Genomic DNA, 17,298 nt, shown 5'->3' with positions numbered 1-17,298 from the left:
CAGGCACGTGCCACCATGCCCAGCTAATTTTTTGTATTTTTAGTAGAGACGGGGTTTCACCATGTTGACCAGGATGGTCTCGATCTCTTGACCTCGTGATCCATCCGCCTCGGCCTCCCAAAGTGCTGGGATTACAGGCTTGAGCCACGACGCCTGGCCCAAAACTTTCAAACATTACATAGGTATTGCAAACATTTTGGGGGCTATTTGGGATGTAGAAAAATTTTTAAAATACCCCTAGTCCAAATGTAACCATTGTTAGCATTTGGGTATGTTTTCTTTCAGTTTCATATGTATGGTTTATTATCTATTGCTGTGTGATAGAACCACAATCTTAGTGGCTTAAACCAATGCACCTCACAGCTTTGGTGGGGCAGGAGTCTGGGCATGGCTTAGCTGCTTCTCTGTTCAGGCTCACACAAGGCTGCAATCAAGTTGTTGGCTGGGGCGGGGTGCAGTGACTCATGCCTCTAATCCCAGCACTTTGACAGGCCAAGGTGGGCAGATTACCTAAGGTAAGGAGTTTGGGACCATCCTGGCCAACATGGTGAAACCCCATCTTTATTAAAAATACAAATATTAGCCAGGCGTGGTGGCATGGGCCTCTAATTCCAGCTACTTGGGAGGCTGAGGCAGAGAATTGCATGAACCTGGGAGGTGGGGGTTGCAGTGAGCCAATAGTGCAGCACTGTACTCCAGCCTAGACCACAGAGTGAGTCTCCATCTCTAAAAAAATAAAAAAAACAAATAATAAGTTGTTGACTGGGGCTGTGGAATGATCTTGGACTTGACCGGGGAAGGACCCACTTCTGAGCTCACTCAGGTTGTTCGCAGAATTCAGTTCGTTGTCGCTGTGTGACTAAGGGCCTCTGTTTCTTCCTGACTGTTGATGGGAGGCTACCTTAAGCTTCTAGAGGCTGCTCACTGTCCATGCAGGATTCACCAGCATAGCTGCCTGCAAGGCTCAAGCCAATATGGGGGAGAAAAACTCCAGCAAGATGGGTGTTGCAATCTTTTTTATTGTTTTTATTTTTATTCATTTATTTTTTGAGTGGGAGTCTTGCTCTGTCAACCAGGCTGGAGTGCAATGGTGTGATCTTGGCTCACCACAACCTTCTCCTGTGATTCTCCTGCCTTAGCCTCCTGAGCAGCTGGGACTACAGGTGCATGCCACCATGCCTGGCTAATTTTTTGCATTTTTCGCAGAGATGGGGTTTCACTGTGTTAGCCAGGACGGTCTCGAACTCCTGACCTTATGATCCACCTGTGTTGGCCTCCCAAAGTGCTGGGATTACAGGCATGAGCTACTGTGCCCGGCCTCAGGTATTGCAATCTTACATAACAAATCATGTAATCATGTGCATATCCTGTCACCTGTGCCATATTCTGTTGGTTAGCCCAGCTCATTTTTGTATTTTTAGTAGAGAAAGGGTTTCATCATATTGGCCAGGCTGGTCTCGAACTCCTCACCTTGTGATTTGCCTGCCTTGGACTCCCAAAGTGCTAGGATTACAGGCATGAGCAATAAAACAAGACTCCATCTAAAAAAAAAAAAAAAATAGTGCTTCTGGTCAGGTGCAGTGGCTCATGCCTGTAATCCCAGCACTTTGGGAGGCCAAGGTTGGAGAATTGCCTGAGCCCAGGACATCAAGAGCCTGGGCAATTCATCCCAAAGTACTGGGATTATAGGTGTGAACCGTTGCGTCCAGTCTTTATTTTATTTACTTTTTAGAGACAGGGTCTGTCTCCATCACCTAGGCTGGAGTGCAGTGGCGAGGTCATGGCCAACTACAGCCTCTACTTCCCGGGTTCAAGTGATCCTCCCACCTTAGTCTCCCGACCAGCAGGCACTATAGGCTCACACCACCACACTTGGCTAATTTAAAAATTTTATGTAGACTGGGTCTCCCTATGTTTCCTAACCTGCTCTCAAACTCCTAATCTCAAGTGATCCACTGCATGAGCCACGGCGCTCAGCCGTACATGTGATCTTCTGTGTGTCCCCTCAGCACCCACACTGGAGAACACGTGGCGGTGATAGGCCATGGGACTTGTGAGGAAGGGGATGATGTTCTGTCTTCTCTCTTTGAAGCCCTGGGCATGGACGCCTTCATCAAGGCCATGAAGAAGGTCCTGAGCAGTGCGTCGGATGACATGCTAAAGGAGCTGTTTTTGAAGGTGGACTCGGACTGTGAAGGCTTCGTCACCTGGGTGAGGAGGGTGCCCCGATGCCTCAGGTGCTGGAGGGAGGCTGGAGGGCCCAGTCCTTGGCCAATTGGCGGGGCTGAAGATGGGAGGCCATCACTACGTGGGAAAGCCTCCCTGTGGATTCCAGCCCCAGTCGAGGGGCTTGTGGGGTGGAAAGGTCCCTCCCGAGACCTTTGTGAGCTGAGTTCCTGGCAGCTCATTCCCCAGGGACAAGTGTCATTGGCTCCTGTGTGAGACCTACTGAGTGTGCAGTGGTGAGCACAAAGGCCTTCCCACCTGCCATGTGCCTGCCCTGCCCACCAGCCCCCCATTTGGCTTGGGGGATTCAAGCTGGTACCACGACCATCTCATGGCCCTTCACCATCACTAAGGAATAGGCCAACTTGGCCAGGCACGGTGGCTCACTCCTGTAATCCCAGCACTTTGGGAGGCCAAGGCGGGCAGAACACGAGGTCAGGAGTTCAAGACCAGCCTAGGCAACATGGTAAAACCCTGCCTCTACAAAAAATGCCAAATATTAGCGGGGTGTGGTGCTGCAGGCCTGTAGTCCCAGCTACTTGGGAAGCTGAGCTGGGAGGATTGTTTGAACCCAGGAGGTTAAGGCTGCAGTGAGCTGAGATTGTACCACTGTACTCCAGCCTGGATGACCAAGTGAGACCATGTCTCAGAAACAAAACAAAGCAAAACAAAAAAACTTACCTCCATTTGACAGATTGGGAAACTGAGGCATGGGGCAGTTAGGAAAGTTTGCCCAGGGCTTCAGCCTCATCAGCACTGGAGCCAGTATTCAAACCTAGGGAGCGTGCCTCGAGAGTCCCTGTGGTAACTGCAGTCTCGTAGCTCTCCTCAGCATAGGCATACACTCTGGGATTTATTCTTCTTAATTCTCTTGTTTTTATTTCTCTTAATGTTCTATAATAAGCATTTCCTTTAGAACAATGAGGCCAACTAAAAGAAAAAGAATAAAAAGTAATTTAAACCGGCTGGGCGTGGTGGGTCACGCCTGAAATCCCAGCACTTTGGGAGCCCCAGGTGGGTGATTTCCTGAGGTCAGGAGTTTGAGACCAGCCTGGCCAATATGGTGAAACCCCATCTCTATTAAAAATACAAAAATTAGCCAGGCGTGGTGGTGCATGCCTGTCGTTCCAGCTACTCGGGAGGGTGAGGCAGAAGAATCGCCTGAACCCGGGAGGTGGAGGTTGCCGTGAGCTGAGATTGCACGGCTGCACTCCAGCCGGGGTGACAGAGCGAGACTCCATCTTAAAAAAAGTAACCCCCCTGCATTCCCAGCATTCTCAGTGCTTTACCCAGTGGTCCTTCTTCACAACCCCCCATTTCGCATTATAGCTTTGTATGATGGCTGCTTTGGGCCTTGGCTGTGTTTTCCAGCAGCTGGGCAGCGGGATGGAGTATGGAGTTGCCCCAGTGGCCCTGGTTGTGGGTGCTCCCTGCTGTTAACCTGAAGTTTCAACATGGGCGTATCACATATCCTTATAGGGGCCTCGGTCTTATTATCCTTAGAGTGAATAAAGAGCTCCCAGGGCAATGCCTATTGTGGGGGTGATCTGAGGATGCACTTAGCACTTCAGGACGGCTAGGGAGGCGCTGCTGTGCTCTCTTAGTGAATGCTGCAAGTAGCCCCTTCCCATACTCAGGATTCGAGAATAGGTCTGCCGTCCAGGCGCGGCAGCTCACACCTTTAATCCCAGAACTCTGGCAGACCACTTGAGTCCAGCAGTTCAAGACCAGCCTGGGCAATATGGAGAAACCCTGTCTCTACAAAAAATGCAAAAACTAGCTGGGTATTGTGGCATGCATCTGTGGTCCCAGCTACTCAGGAGGCCGAGGTGGGAGGATCACTTGAACCTGGCAGACTGAGGCTGCAGTAAGCCGTGACTACACCATTGCACTCCGGTGGGAGGATCACTTGAACCTGGCAGACTGAGGCTGCAGTAAGCCGTGACTACACCATTGCACTCCAGCCTGGGAGACAGAGTGAGACCCTGTCCCAAAGGAAAAAAAGAAAAGGCCAGGTGTGGTGGCTCATGCTTATAATCCCAGCACCTTGGGAGGCTGAGCAGTAAACTGTGATCACACCACTGCACTCTAGCGTGAGTAACAAACAAACAAAGAGCAGGTCTGTTGCTTGACCACTTGCCTTGGCCAGTACTTGGGAAGCAGCCACCAGAGCCCCTTGGAAGAGCCTGGGAGAGATGGAGGGGCAGGGGGCTGGGAATCAGGTTTGCATTCTTGACGCCAAAGTCCGAGACCATTTTGCCTCCCTTGTGTTTTCTTTCCGAGGCAGCAAAAGTATGTGGATTACATGATGCGAGAGTTCCAGGGAAAGGAGGACATGCAAAAGAGCCAGTACCGCCTGCACTTCCACCTCCCGATGAGGGTCATCCCCCTGTAAGGAGCCTCTGCCTGGGCCCTGGTGGGTGGGGGTGACTGGACAAGTGCTGGTGCCAGCCTGCAGCGAGCCCCTCCCTCAGTCCGTGACCTCGCTGGTGCTGACCAGGGGGTTGGCGTCAGCCTGCTGCCTGATATCCTTTGGCTCATTTCAACCTCACAGCCCTGTAAGTGTTAGGATTGAGGTAGGTGATTTGTCCCCATTTTATAGATGAGGCCACTGAGGCCTGGAGAGGTCGAATGACTGGCCCCAGGCCAGTAAGTAGAAAATGGCAGGGCTGCTCTTTTTGGCCCTCTCAGACTCCATTCCCCAGTCAATATACAGCATTGCTTCTCCTGCTTCCTGGTTGGTGCGGAGTGGGTCTGGCAGTTTCATCACAGGGGTCCAGGTGGCCCAGGTGGCAGGCACAGGCAGGGCTAGGGGTTTCCTCCCAGGCGACAGGGAAGCAGCCCCCAGAGGGGACCACTGAAGCCTGTTTGGTGCATGGGGCCCTAGTTCCCCACTGCCCCTTGTCCTCTTTGATCTCATCCTTGGGTTCTGTTCCACCCTCTACCCCAGAGCACTAGAGCAGTTGCTAGAAAGTGCTGTTTCTCAGTTTTCAGCCTCAGGCTCCACTCTGCTCACTCTCTGTGGGTGGTTTTTCCTATGAAAGAAGCTTTGTGGGTGACCTCTGTTCTGTCTCCTCTGTCCCACCATGTCACGAGGAGGCTGGCTGGCTACTTCGCAGGATAAGCTTGCTGGAGCCCCACCTCATACCAGCTCTGGAGCCCCACCTCATACCAGCTTCTGGGGCCCTTTCTCTTTTGGCCACTGTTGATGATCCAGTAGAAACCCGCTTGGAGGAGGGGGCAGAGCCCCGCAGCTCACATAGCCGGCTATGTTTTCCTGGTGTGCGCACACGCATGCCTGTGCGTGATGCTCTGCTGGCTTTTGTCCTTCCTTCTCGGTGGTTCTCTGTTTTGCTGCAGGTGCCCCCTCCCTGAGCTGTTTTCACCTGAGCTCTTCTCTCTCATCACATTCCACAGGAACCATGGCTGTGAGGTGGTGAAGGTGACGTTTTTAATCCACCAGTTCAAGAAGATCGGGTGTTTCCTGACTGTCACCAAAGACGGGATCCTGCAGTTCTGGTCCGAGTCCTTCTCGCTGATCAGCTCCTTTAGGGTGAGTGGGGCCCGTGCGCATGGTGCACATATGGATCATCAGAGGGCCTCTGCCTTAGCACCCCGATGGTGAAGGTGACCTGGACACAGGCAGATTCATAGTCTGAGCAGCCTGGACTCGCAGTCACAGCACCTGGGTCCTGACTTGGCTTCCCTGTGGGAGCCATGCATTTCCCTTCCGCTAAGCAGGATTCCACCTGGATGCCTGTCCCATGCAGGCATCTTACAGAACCCCTCAAACCCGTTAGCCCAAACAGCATGTCCCTTCCGCTGTCCCTGCCCACTGGGTTAACTTCTCTTGCGTCCCCATCTCAGTGAATGGTATTGTCATCCCCAAGACTCCTGTGCTAGGGTCAGCCACTCCCACACTGTCCCCAAGTCCTGCTGATTCAGGCCTTTTGCCTGATCCAGGCAGGAGGTCATAGTGGTTGTGAGCATGGGCTCTAGAGCCCAACAGCCAGCGTTAGAATCCTGACTGTACCACCTGCCAGCTCCGTGACCTGGACAAGGTACTTACTATATATTCTCTGTGCCTTAGTTTCCTCATCTGTTAAATGGGGCTAGCTGTAGTGTTTCTTCACAGTGCAGTTGGGAACACTTGATGGTGTAATACATGTGTGGTGCTTGGGGCAGGGCAGGGCATGCAGCAAGTTCCCACTGGATTTAAGCTGACATCACCCTTGTCTTTGTGCTGCCAGCTCCTGGCTGAGAGTAGTAAGTGAGAAGACGCTCAGGAGAACTGCTTTGTACTTGGTCTCTAGGCCAGTCCAGAATCTTCCAGCAGATGAGAAAAGCACTGTTCTCCAGGGCTCTACAGAAAGGCTTATTGAGAATACAGCCCCCAGAGGAAGGGCTCTCTAAGCCTGTGTACCTGCAGAGTGATTCACAGTTGCATCAGAGCCCAGCCTTTGGGGAAGAAGAGGCCTGGGTGGAACTAGGGTGTGTGGAGGTCCCATGGCCCTCCTGGGTGCACCAAGAGGGAGTCACAATTGCTGTCCTGAGGCTGTGGCTTCCATAGCCCTCTGTTGGTGTCCTCCCATGTTGGGTGGCGCTGTCAGGGTCACCACCTGCAGGGGTCTGTCCTGCAGAACCCAACTCAGCCATGGATGAATAAAGTATGCTGACACACAGATATTATGCTTTGCCAGTTCAGCTGAGGGTCCGTGGTCACTTACAGAATCCCTGGAGAGTACTGTAAACAGTTGTGACCACCAGCCCCCACCAGCCAGTGAGACTTGCATTTATTCATAAAATTTAATTGACAGAGGCTTGAGTCAACACCACTAGAGGCTGGAGTTTAAAGCACAGGTTCTGATGCCCAAAGCAAACACCACTAGAGGGTAATATCCCTGGTTGACCTCTCCCTGAGAGGGCCATCTGGCTCAAAGATTATTATTATTATTATTATTATTATTATTTTTTGAGACGGAGTTTCGCTCTTGTTACCCAGGCTGGAGTGCAATGGCACGATCTCGGCTCACCGCAACCTCCGCCTCCTGGATTCAGGCAATTCTCCTGCCTCAGCCTCCTGAGTAGCTGGGACTACAGGCACGCGCCACCATGCCCAGCTAATTTTTTGTAGTTTTAGTAGGGACGGGGTTTCACCATGTTGACCAGGATGGTCTCGATCTCTTGACCTCGTGATCCACCCGCCTCGGCCTCCCAAAGTGCTGGGATTACAGGCTTGAGCCACCGCGCCCGGCCTCAAAGATTATTTTTAAGACCACATGAGTAAACAAGCTAGCTAGATAAACTACTTACATTCCTTTGTATTTGCACCCTAATCTCTCTGGCTCCTGCAAAGAGACTCTGTTTGCCTTCAGCCAAGAACTATAGAAAAAACCCTTAGGCTTTCCAAAAGGGTTTGATATTCTATAACTTTCTCTAAAATTTTTCCCTTAATATTTTTGCTACCACCCTGAGTGAATTTCCACAGCCATCCATCTTGCTTTTCTGTGTGTGGACTGGGGCAGGGTGTGTTGCGGCCAGAGCCCCTGCTTGTGGCTGCTACATGGTCACTGAAGCACCTCCAAAGGCTGAAGGGAACAGAGGAAGGCTCACTGGGAAGGCCCACCTGGAGGGGCTGCTTTAGCAGGAGTTGCCATCCCAGGACCACACACCCACTGTCATGCCAATGGAAAGATCTCAAGTTTGAGCTGGGTGGGGGGAGCTGAGCTCCACTCAAGAGCTATGTGATCTTGGGTACAAGTCACTGAAACTCTCTAGGGCTCTTTGATTCTCATCTGAACAGTGTGGGTGGTGGGAGTTATCAAAGCTACCAGTGTATGTGGGTTAGACTCTAGCCCTGAGCAGAAGAGAGGGACTCAGGGGGTTTCTGTCCCAGTCTTCATCACCAGAACCACCTAGGGAGCCCAATAGCACAGTCCTCTCTTCTCTTAGTGCCCTGAGCTCTGATGGAACAGGCTCCTCTCTGCCCCTGCCTTCCTTACTCCTCCTGAATACCCATCTAGAGGAATTGGTTTACGCTCCTCCCTGCTCCTTCCTCCCAGCTTTTCAGATCATACTTCTTTCTGCTTTCTTCAGTTCAGAGCCTGTGGTGTCATTCAGAGAGTAAAATACAGGGCCAGGCACGGGAGCTTATGCCTGTAGTCTCAGCACTTTGGGAGACCATGGTAGGTGGATCACTTGAGGTCAGGAGTTTGAGACCAGCCTGGCCAACATGGTGAAACCTTGTCTCTACTAAAAATACAAAAATTAGCCAGATGTGATGGTGCACATCTGTAATCCCAGCTACTCGGGAAGCTGAGGCACGAGAATTGCTTGAACCCAGGAGGCAGAACTTCCGGCGAGCTAAGATCACACCACTGCACTCTAGCCTGGGCAACAGAGTGAGACTCAGTCTCAAAAAAAAACAGAGTAAAATAGATTCCTTAGGTGGCCACACCCATCTCATATCTGATTCCTCTTCAACTCTAAGCCAAGTAGGCTGGCCTCCCCTCTTCCCTAGGACACAGGAGCTCACTTCTGCTGACCTGGCTTTGCTCATGGCTTCCCTTGTGTGGAGTGCCAGCCTGAATTCTGTGTGCGTGCATGTTACGTGAGTGCAGGAGGCACCGGTGCTGGGCTCCTACTGAGTGCTGGGCACCACCCTCAATGCTTTAACTTTCTTGTTTTTATTTTTGAGACAGAGTCTTGCTCTGTTGCCCAGGCTGGAGTGCAGTGGCATGATCTCGGCTCACTGCAACCTCTGCCTCCCAGGTTCAAAAAATTCTCTTGCCTGGGTTTCTCGAGTAGCTGGGACTACAAGCATGCACCACCACATCCAGCTAATTTTTTTGTATTTTTAATAAGACAGGGTTTCACCATGTTGGCCAGGATGGTTTTGATCTCTTGACCTCATGATCCCCCCACCTTGGCCTCCCAAAGTGCTGGGATTGCAGGCATGAGCCACTGCGCATGGCCACTTTAACTTTCCTTATTCCCTTCATTCCTTGCAACTTTGCAGAACAAATTCTTGTTATTAAGCCGCTTTGACCAGGTGATACCTGCAGATGGAAAACAGGATTCAGATCTATGGAGGGGCAGATAGTGGAAGTCAGTCTTCCTTCCCCCAGTTACTACTTCCTCTCCCTGCAGGCAACAGCTGTGACCAGTTTTGGGGTGGTCTTCCATGGCTATCCTCTCTACATGCCCCTTTCCTTTTCTTTTCTTTCTTTCTCTCTCCTTTCCTTTCCTTTTACATCTTTCTTTCTTTCTTTTTTCTTTTCTTTCTCTTTCCCTCCCCGCCCCACCTGTCTTTTCTCTTTCTCTTGGTCTTGCTCTGTCACCCAGGCTGGAGTGCAGTGGTGCAATGACAGCTCACTGCAGCCTCAACGTCCTGGGCTCAAGGGGTCCTCCCACCTCAGCCTGGGAGTAGTCCCAAGTAGCTGGGACTATAGGCCTGCGCCACCATGCCCAGCTAATTAAAAAAAATTTTTTTTTGTAGAGATGGGGTCTCCCTATGCTCCCCAGGCTGGTTTCAAGCTCCTGGGCTCAAGTGATCCTCCCGCCTTGGCCTCTGAAAGTGCTGAGATTACAGGCGTGAGCCACTGTGCCCTTTTCTTTTTAAATGTGCGACTGGAAGCATATTGTAATGCTGCTTGTTACCTTGGTTTGTCACTAATATCTCTTGGCAACTCTTCTTTATTGGCACGTGCACAGCTCCCTTGTTCTTAGTGTCTGGGTGGTGTCGGTGTCGGTGGTGTGGGTTGAGATCAGCTGTGCTTTCCAGGTGGCTTCTGGCCTGTTGCTCTAACAGCAGCTGCCCCGTCCCCTTTGAGTACATGCAAACACCCCCATAGAAATGTCTTGGAAACAGATCCCTGTATCATGAGCTATGCATATTCAAGACTTTGGTTTTTTTTTTTTTTTCCGAGACAGGGTCTCACTCTTGCCCAGGCTTGAGTGCAGTGGTGTGTTCACAGCTCATTGCAGCCAAGACTTTAGAACTGTGAGACTGCTCCAGAAGGGGATTGTAAAGAAGGTGTTCTTTTTTTGAGACAGAATTTTACTCTTGTTGCCCAGGCTAGAGTGCAGTGGTGAGACCTCAGCTTACTATAACCTTCACCTCCTGGGTTCAAGTAATTCTCCCGCCTCAGCCTCCAAAGTAGCTGGGATTACAGGCATGCACCACCATGCCTGGCTAATTTTTTGTATATCTATCTATCATCTATCTATCTATCTATCTATCTATCTATCTATCTATCTATCTATCTATTTCTTAGTAGAGATGGGGTTTCTCCATGTTGGTCAGGCTGGTCTTGAACTCCCAACGTCAGGTGATCTGTTCACCTTGGCCTCCCGAAGTGTTGGGATTACAGGTGTGGGTCACTGCGCCTGGCCCCAAGAAGGTGTTTTTTAAGCCCATTTTACAGATGGGGAAACAGACTCAGGGAGGCTGGGGAATTTATCCAGGGCCCCCATTGCTAGTCTTAGTGGTAGTGCTGGGCTCCATGCCAGGTCTGTGGTGGCACCAGGGCCTCATGTGGCAGGAGGCGTTCATAGGGAGCTGTGCTGGCCTGGGCATGCTTCCCAGCCCCTCTCCTCTGCTCTTCCTCTGGCAGCTTAACCAGACCCAGCAGCTCCACAACCAGCCGATGTGGGTCATTGACATGGTATGTCTGCACAATATGAACCTCGTTGCGATTGCGTCTACCAAACAAAAGATAGGTGAGTCCCTGGGGACTCCCCAGCCTTGCTCTCAGCCACTGGGGGACCTGTATTGGTGCCTGGGAGAGGTCTGTTGGCTGAGCAACTGTGAACATGGATCAGAGCCCCTGGGAGGATGGCCAGATGGCGAGGCCTTAGTGCCGAGTAGGCAGGGGATGGTCAGTGAATGCTCGCGTGACACAGTGATGTTGAACAGACCCGAATTTACAAGCCAGAGCCCGTAACCAGTCTATCTCCGGTCCCAATTCTACATCCTGCCTCTTGCCACTCCTAGTCCAGGCCACCTTCACTCTCACTGAAATAGCCTCTCCTGCATGCTGTGCTTCCCCTCATGCCCCTAAAGGCAGGATGTGCATTTACAGTGCCCCTCTGCAGAAAGCCTTCACCCTACCCTAGTGCTCTTAGGATGGAGGTGGGATCCTTAGTGTGGTCTATGAGGCCTTCAGAGGTCTGACCCCTGCTGCCTCCAGTAGTCCCCACCTGTCCCCTCCCTGTGGTGCTGAGGCCACTGTGGCCTCCTCTCGCCTCCTCTGACAGGCGCTGTGGCCTTGGTCTCTGCTCTGCCGTCCCTCCTGCCCCTCTCTCTGACCCCACAGTCTCTGCTTTTCCTTTGGCTCTCATCTCAGAAGTCACTTCCTCCAGGAAGCCCTCCCTGACCCTCTAGTCCAAGATCCTCTGTTAGTAAGACCCCATGAGATTGTACCTCTTCCCTTCAAGGTCCCCCTTTCAGTGTCATCTCACATGCATTAGTGTGCTTCTGTTCAGCACGTGTCTCCTCCTCCAGACTGGAAGCTCCATGAGATCAAGGACTGCATCTCTTCTGCTCAACTCAGTGTCTTGGTGCCTGGTACCTCCTGGATGCTTGATGTCTGTTGAATGGATGGATAATGAATGAGCGTCTGACTGAGCACACCTGTAAGGTGGTCAGGAAGAGGAAATTCATACCTGAAACTATAGCTGGCAATGCGAGGCTGAATGGGGGGAGAGAGAGCAGCTGTCTGGAACAAGCAGGGACTTTGGAATCAAAAGGACCTGGGTTCAGACCCTGGTACCACTGCTCTGTAGATGTCTGCCTTGGAGCAATGACTTTACCTCCCAGTGCCTCGCTTTACCCAGAGGTAAAATGGGGCCAATGATAGATGGCTCCAGGGTGAGTGTGGCTTAGTGGTTGGCGTGTGAAGCTCCTGGCGTGGTGCCTGGCACAGAGTGGGCTCCTAATCAACATTGACATCATTATGAGGCTAAATTGTGTGATACAGAGAAAGTGGTCAGCCATCAAGCAAGGGCTAGAGCAATCTCTCTGTGATTCACACCTGGGCTTTCCATTGCAACACCTGTTTCCAGGGGCTCAGGTGCTGTCCCAGGCGTTCTGGTCCTTCATCCTCAGACCTGAGAATTTGGCATTAGAACCCCATTTTTTTTTTTTTGAGACAGAGTCTCACTCTGCCACCTAGGCTGCAGTGCAGTGGTGCAATCTCGGCTCACTGTAGCCTCTGCCTCCTGGGTTCAAGTGATTCTCCTGTTTCAACCTCCTGAGTAGCTGGACTAGGGATTCATTTATTTTTGTTGAAAAAAAGAGGCCGGGCGCGGTGGCTCAAGCCTGTAATCCCAGCACTGTGGGAGGCCGAGGCGGGTGGATCACGAGGTCAAGAGATCGAGACCATCCTGGTCAACATGGTGAAACCCCGTCTCTACTAAAAATACAAAACATTAGCTGGGCATGGTGGCGCGTGCCTGTAATCCCAGCTACTCAGGAGACTGAGGCAGCAGAATTGCCTGAACCCGGGAGGCGGATGTTGCGGTGAGCCGGGATCGCGCCATTGCACTCCAGCCGGGGTAACAAGAGCGAAACTCTGTCTCAAAAAAAAAAAAAAAAAAGACTTCTGGATGAAAAAAAAGAGTGTTGAATTCTGGTTCAGTGATGGACTGGACCTGGTCTTTTGGGCCCGTGTTTGTCAGCTCATCAGGCATCTGGGTGTACAGGCACGCGCCACCAGTCCTGGCTAATTTTTGTATTTTTAGGAGAGATGTGATTTCACCATGTTGGCCAGGCTGGTCTCCATCTCCTGACCTCAGGTGATTCACTTGCCTCAGCCTTCCACAGTGCTGGCATTACAGGCGTGAGCCACTATACCCAGCCCACAACCCCATTTTAGAGATCATTATGTCATCACTGCTGTCCCGATGTAGCAGCTGTCACCTGCTCGGAGGCACTCAGTCAAGGCCAGAAGCAGGGGTAGAAGTGGCACCAGTGTGACCCCTGGCCTTTGTGGCCCCGGCCCAGCCCACCCAGGTCTCCTCTTGTGACCCACAGCCCTCTGGGGTGGCTGGCCATGCAGAGAGGCAGAGGAAGGCAAGAGACTGCCATCCAGATGTGGAGACAGCCTGGTGGCGAGGCTGTTGCTCATCAGAGTCTGGAAGTGAGGCTGGATCTGTTGGAAGGAGTCAGATTTTTTTTTAATTGAGGGTCTTGCTCTGTCACCTGGGCTGTAGTGCAGTAGTACAGTCACTGCTCACTGCAGCCTCAAACTCCTGGGCTCAAGCAATCCTTCTCCCTTGGCCTCCCTAAGTGCTGGGATCACAGGCGTGAGCCACCACATCCAGCCTGGGATTTTATTCCAGCTGCAGTGGGAAGCCGTTGGGGGTTTTCAGTTGGGTTTCCAGTTGGGGGTTTACTCTGTGAACAGCTGCTTATAATTGCTCTGAGGGAGAAGGGCTGAAGGGCTGAAGGGGGCAGATTCCTTGGGAGAGCCATGAGGCTGCTCACTGTGCCTGAAGACCTCCCAGGCATGGCTTGGGCTCCATGTGGCTTCTGTCTCTCCCCCAGAGTTCTTTGATATTAGTGATCACAGGTGTGTCCGGGCCTTCACCTTCATTGATCTGGACAGCTGTGCCCTGGTCATGGACTACTGGTGAGTTGTCCTCAGGTGCTCGGGGTATCGGCAGCAGCTGCATCACTGGCTAGGGTTGGGGCCCCCAGAAAGCCTCCTTGGAAACAGCCCTGGAAAGATCTCCCCACTGGCTCCAAGGCCCCTGCGTCCTCCTCCCCCAGGGTCACTCAGAGCTTGGAGTCATTGTCACTCCCTCACCCAAGACGGCCAAATCCCAGCAGAGGCTTGTCTGGCTTGTCTGGCTGTGGCTGAGGATTTTGGGGACGTCACAGTCTATTGGGAGGGGTGACTTGACAAAGGGCAGCTGGAGGACTAGGGATTCATTTATTTGGTTGAAAAAAAAATTGAATCCTGGTTCAGTGATTGGCGGGACCTGGTCTGCTGGGCCCGTGTTTGTTGGCTCATCAGGTTTCTTGGCAAGGTTGGAAGGTCTTGTTGGAACTGCCCTTGCTTCCAAGAAGGAGGGAGGCCGTTGGGGGCCCAGAGAGGAAGTAGAGGCTCCACAGCCTCTTTATTTTCTTCTTCTTTTTTTGAGATGAAGTCCCACTCTGTCTCCCAGGCTGGAGTGCAGTGCCACCATCTCGGCTCACTGCAACCTCCACCTCACAGGTTCAAGTGTTATTCTCCTGCCTCAGCCTCCCGAGTTGCTGGGATTACAGGTGCCCATCACCACACCTAGCTAATTTTTGTATTTTTAGTAGAGATGGGGTTTCACCATGTTGGCCAGGCTGGTCTCGAACTCCTGACCTCAGGTGATTCACCTGCCTTGACCTTTCAAAGTGCTGGGATTACAGGGTGAGCCACCATGCCCGGCCCACACAGCCTCTTCTGTCCTCATCTTTCCCCAGGTCTGACTATCACCGAGGTGTGTTCTGCTATGGGGATGCCAAGGGCAACGTCATCGTCTTCACCTCTGAAAACGTGGCCAGTGGGCTGTTCAACCCTCGTATCCTCCCCAGGGCCTCCAAATGGGGTAGCTAAGATGCTGGGGAAGGGGTGGAGGCCTGGGCACGGCCTACATGTGGGTGCTGAGCCCATCCTGATCCCCATGCCCCCCACCCCCTGTCTCTGCTTGGGAGCCTCTGGGAAGATGTCTGTTTCTGAGTGCAGGGTGTGTGCCGCTCAGCTCAGAGTGCAGAGGGAGAGGTGATGGGCAGCAGAAGACCAGGAGGGCTGGGGAGAGGGCAGACTCTCTGAGGATGGGTGCAGCTGAGGGAGTGCTGGATGCTCCTCACCCCAGGATGATGCCAGTGGGGGGACCCTGGGGAAGTCCCTCACCCACTCTGATACTGGGTGAGAGCGCTGATGCTAACTTCCTCAGATGGTGGTGAGGAGGCTTCTGCTCTCCTTGGCTCTGGTGATGCTTTGGGTGGGCAGGGGCTGTCCCGGAGGCGGGCTCTGTGGGGCCTGGGCATGGCCTGGCTGGCGTGGGTGAGTGGGCGCACTGGCGTATGGAGCACCCCCTGCTGGGCTTACTGTCGGGAGGGAGGAGATGTGGCTACAGCCCAGAATAAGAGGCAGAGAGGGGTGAGGTCAGCTGCACACACCCCTGCTGGATGAGCGGGGGCTAGGATCTGAAGTCAGGCTGCCTGCCCTGGAGTCTGTGCTGTTAGCCTTTTGTGGGCTGCATCCCACATTGACTAAACGCAGGAGGAAGTCACTGGAGCTGTTCTGCCCAGGTCGCTAGATCCCCAGAGGACATGGCTCAGGGCCACCTAGGGAACCCATCTGAACTGGAACCTCTCCAGAATCCAGCCTTGCACGCACATCCACTAGGAGGCCCAGGCCACCAGGGGGCCCACACAGGGACATCGACCCCTTTTCCAGCCAGAGATACTAAGCAGGACACTCCAGGGCTTCCCAGGCCTTGGTGGCAGCCCCCTGGCAGGCTTGTTGGGGAGCATCCTGCGCTGGCAGGGCAGGGACAGATCCTGTCCTGGACATAGCAGTGGGCTGGCACCTGCTTGCCTCATTGGCCTGCCCTGAGCTGCTCACTCAGCTGCTTGGGCCTCCTCGCTCTGCGCCACCCTGGGAACTGGCATGGGAAGTTGTGGTGGTGAGTGGGTTATTGAGGGAGGCAGATGACATTGGCATGTTGGGCAGGAGTCCTTCCACGTCACCTGCTGATTGAAGGCTGGGGACAAACAGGAAGATGAGGGGGGCCCAGTGTGTGGATTTGGGAGGAGATGGACAGACCCACGTATGCACCCCAGCTCTGCATGACCTGGAGCCAGTTGCTTAACCTCTTTGTGCCTCAGTTCCCTTATTCAAATGGGTACGGGCCTACTTCATTGATGGCTTTGATATAAGACATGTGGGGCCAGGCATGGTGGCTCATGCCTGTAATCCCAGCACTTTGGGAGGCCGAGGTGGGCGGATTAGGAGCCTCAAACTCTCAGGAGTTTGAGACCAGTATGGCCAACATAGTGAAACCCCATCTCTACTAAAAATACAAAAAAATTAGCCAAGTGAGGTGGTGTGCACCAGTAGTCCCAGCTACTCAGGAGGCTGAGGCAGGAGAATCACGTGAACCTGGGGGGCAGAGGTTACAGTGGCGAGATTGCGCCACTGCACTCCAGCGTGGGTGACAGTGTGAAACTCCATCTAAAAAAAAAGATCTGTGGAACATTAGGCACCTAGTAAGTGCACAGTGACTATGACTTCCTCCCTGCCCTCCCTGGAACCTGACAGCCTAGTGGGAGAGACAGGCAGGTAAACTGACAGCTAAACCACAGTGCATCATAAAGCTGACTCCTGTCTGTGCCCGGGCATGACCAGCCCCACTTTGGCAGTCTTGGGCAACTTTCCACTCCTCCCTGGGACTTCCTTTGCAAGCTTCCTCCTGCCCTTGCAGGATGGGGCTGGTGACTTTGCAGCAGTGAAATGCTTGGCCTAAGCCCCCAGATCGGTGCTTGTGGCCTCTTCCCTCCTCGAGCCCTGGGAGGAAACCTGAGCCTCGAGTGCCTGGCACTTCTGACCTGCCTCCTTAGACTGCCCTGACGGAGGACCCACATTTGTCCCTGACTGCTGGCTCCACTCATCTGTGTCTGATTGGCTTTGCTTTCCCTGAAGATTTATCAGCTGCTGGCCTTGAATGGTTTTGGCGGCTGGGAGACTCCAAGCCCCATGAGGGCTGCACCTGGCATGTCTGAATTCCTCCAGATGTGCTTGTTTTATTTATTTTTAAGTATTTTTCAAATGGATTTTTATTTACTTATTTTAAAAAATTTGAGACAAGGTCATGCTCTGTTGCCCAGGCTGGAGTGTAGTGGTGCGACCATGCTTCACTACAGCTTCGATCTCCCGGGCTCAGGTGGTCCTCACACCTCAGCTTCCCGAGTAGCTGGGACCACAGGCACGCCACCACTATTTCTGGCTAACGTTTTGTTTTTTTGATTTTTTTGTAGAAATGGCTTCTCACTGTGTTGTCCAGGCTGGTATCTTTTTTTTTTTTTTTTTC

The 17,298-nt window shown here is 52.6% G+C and overlaps 1 protein-coding gene across 4 annotated transcripts in view; it reads left to right on the top strand.

Moving 5' to 3' along the window:
- Positions 1 to 17,298, top strand: part of EFCAB8 (EF-hand calcium binding domain 8) — a 71,584-nt gene that overhangs the window by 10,652 nt on the left and 43,634 nt on the right. For all 4 annotated transcript variants that reach the window (XM_037733298.1, XM_017514387.2, XM_017514364.2 and 1 more), the window contains 6 exons: positions 2,093 to 2,211; positions 4,514 to 4,617; positions 5,644 to 5,779; positions 10,842 to 10,947; positions 13,775 to 13,859; positions 14,687 to 14,811. In XM_037733298.1, coding sequence (XP_037589226.1) covers positions 2,093 to 2,211; positions 4,514 to 4,617; positions 5,644 to 5,779; positions 10,842 to 10,947; positions 13,775 to 13,859; positions 14,687 to 14,811 — 675 coding nt within the window. The remainder of the gene's footprint in view (positions 1 to 2,092; positions 2,212 to 4,513; positions 4,618 to 5,643; positions 5,780 to 10,841; positions 10,948 to 13,774; positions 13,860 to 14,686; positions 14,812 to 17,298) is intronic.

Source organism: Cebus imitator, unplaced genomic scaffold (genome assembly GCF_001604975.1).
Source record: "Cebus imitator isolate Cc_AM_T3 unplaced genomic scaffold, Cebus_imitator-1.0 Scaffold18, whole genome shotgun sequence".
Taxonomy (NCBI): Eukaryota; Metazoa; Chordata; class Mammalia; order Primates; family Cebidae; genus Cebus; species Cebus imitator.
The sequence above is the reverse complement of the archived record's forward strand: the minus strand, read 5'-3'. Positions and strand labels throughout refer to the sequence as shown.